We start from the raw sequence: 1,122 nt of genomic DNA, 5'->3' as shown, positions 1-1,122 counted from the left end.
TTTCGGGAAAAAGTTAAGAGATTCAACAGAAAATTATCCTGTTTTTTTTATGAATAGTTTTTGTGAAAATTAAAAACACTCAACGCGAGGGTATTTTTCAGTCGACGCAGTTGGCCGGCGTCGGCCACGCAGTGGTCCCAACCTGAGGCCCTTCGAACTCGAGCTGCAGCCCCTCGGCCTCGAGCGCGGCCTGGAAGCGCTGCCGCCGCTCGCCCCGCAGCGCCTCGGCCTCGGTGGGCACCCCCGACGTGTCCACCTCCCACACGACCACCATGTCGATGCGCCTGCGCCCGTCCCGGAACAGCAGCGTGTTGTGGTCAGCCTGCGACTGCGACTTCTGCGGAACAGTTCGCCAACGGGAAACCGTGACACATGATATGCGCTTTGCTCAGAAAACAGTTTGGGTCAGTCTTCACTGGAAAAACTGATGTTACCGAGGGAACGTTTCTTCGAAACCAAACCAAGGAAACGTTTGGTGATGCAACTAGTTTGTGATGGCCCTATCCTTTTACATGGGATAGATTGCATCAGAAGAAACCTGGCTTGGTCACATGATGAAACGTTCCCTCGGTAACATTAGTTTTTCCAGTGTTGACTTCGTTTCGTACTTGACGTTATTCTTCTACATTTTCTTTCCGTGCTCAGTCTTTTCTTTGAGAAGGAAGTGAGAACTGGCTAACTCTAGTGGCGGGAAAAACAAGAAGTTAGCCCCTTCCCTTTCCATTTCAGATAAACCCTGCCAGAAAACAAGTGTGGCCTTTCTTCGTCCTGGCGACCTTTTGACGCGACTTACGCCGAGGTCGGGGTCCGAGGCCACGGGCAGCCCGGCCGTCTCCTTCTCCAGCGAGCCGAAGTGGTAGTGCTTGAGCTCGGCCAGGGTGGCTTTGGCGAGGGCCGAGGCCGTGGCGGGCGCCGCCACCGTGGCTGCAGCCTGGGCGGCCACGAGCACGGCATTCTTCTTGTTCTTGGTCTCCTCCGCGATGCCCGGCAGCGGCGTCCCCGGCAGGATGCTCGACTCGAAGCTCGCGTGGTCCGACACGGACAACCGCTGGCCTGGCGACACGAAAACATTTCTCCATTGAGCGACAACCGGAAGAAGTCCGTGTCCCTCCCTCCCTCCCT

General features: G+C 56.0%; 1 protein-coding gene across 1 annotated transcript in view; it reads right to left on the bottom strand.

The window, feature by feature from the left end:
• LOC127749754 (translation initiation factor IF-2-like) overlaps positions 1 to 1,122 on the bottom strand; it is a 20,358-nt gene that overhangs the window by 1,468 nt on the left and 17,768 nt on the right. Inside the window, exons 5-6 of the mRNA XM_052269276.1 lie at positions 794 to 1,053; positions 143 to 337 (exon numbers count right to left, since the gene is read on the bottom strand). Of these exons, the coding sequence (XP_052125236.1) occupies positions 143 to 337; positions 794 to 1,053 (455 nt within the window). The remainder of the gene's footprint in view (positions 1 to 142; positions 338 to 793; positions 1,054 to 1,122) is intronic.

This window comes from Frankliniella occidentalis, unplaced genomic scaffold (genome assembly GCF_000697945.3).
Source record: "Frankliniella occidentalis isolate FOCC.00 unplaced genomic scaffold, Focc_3.1 Scaffold88, whole genome shotgun sequence".
In the NCBI taxonomy this organism is placed as follows: domain Eukaryota; kingdom Metazoa; phylum Arthropoda; class Insecta; order Thysanoptera; family Thripidae; genus Frankliniella; species Frankliniella occidentalis.
This window is presented reverse-complemented; position numbering and strand designations above follow the sequence as displayed.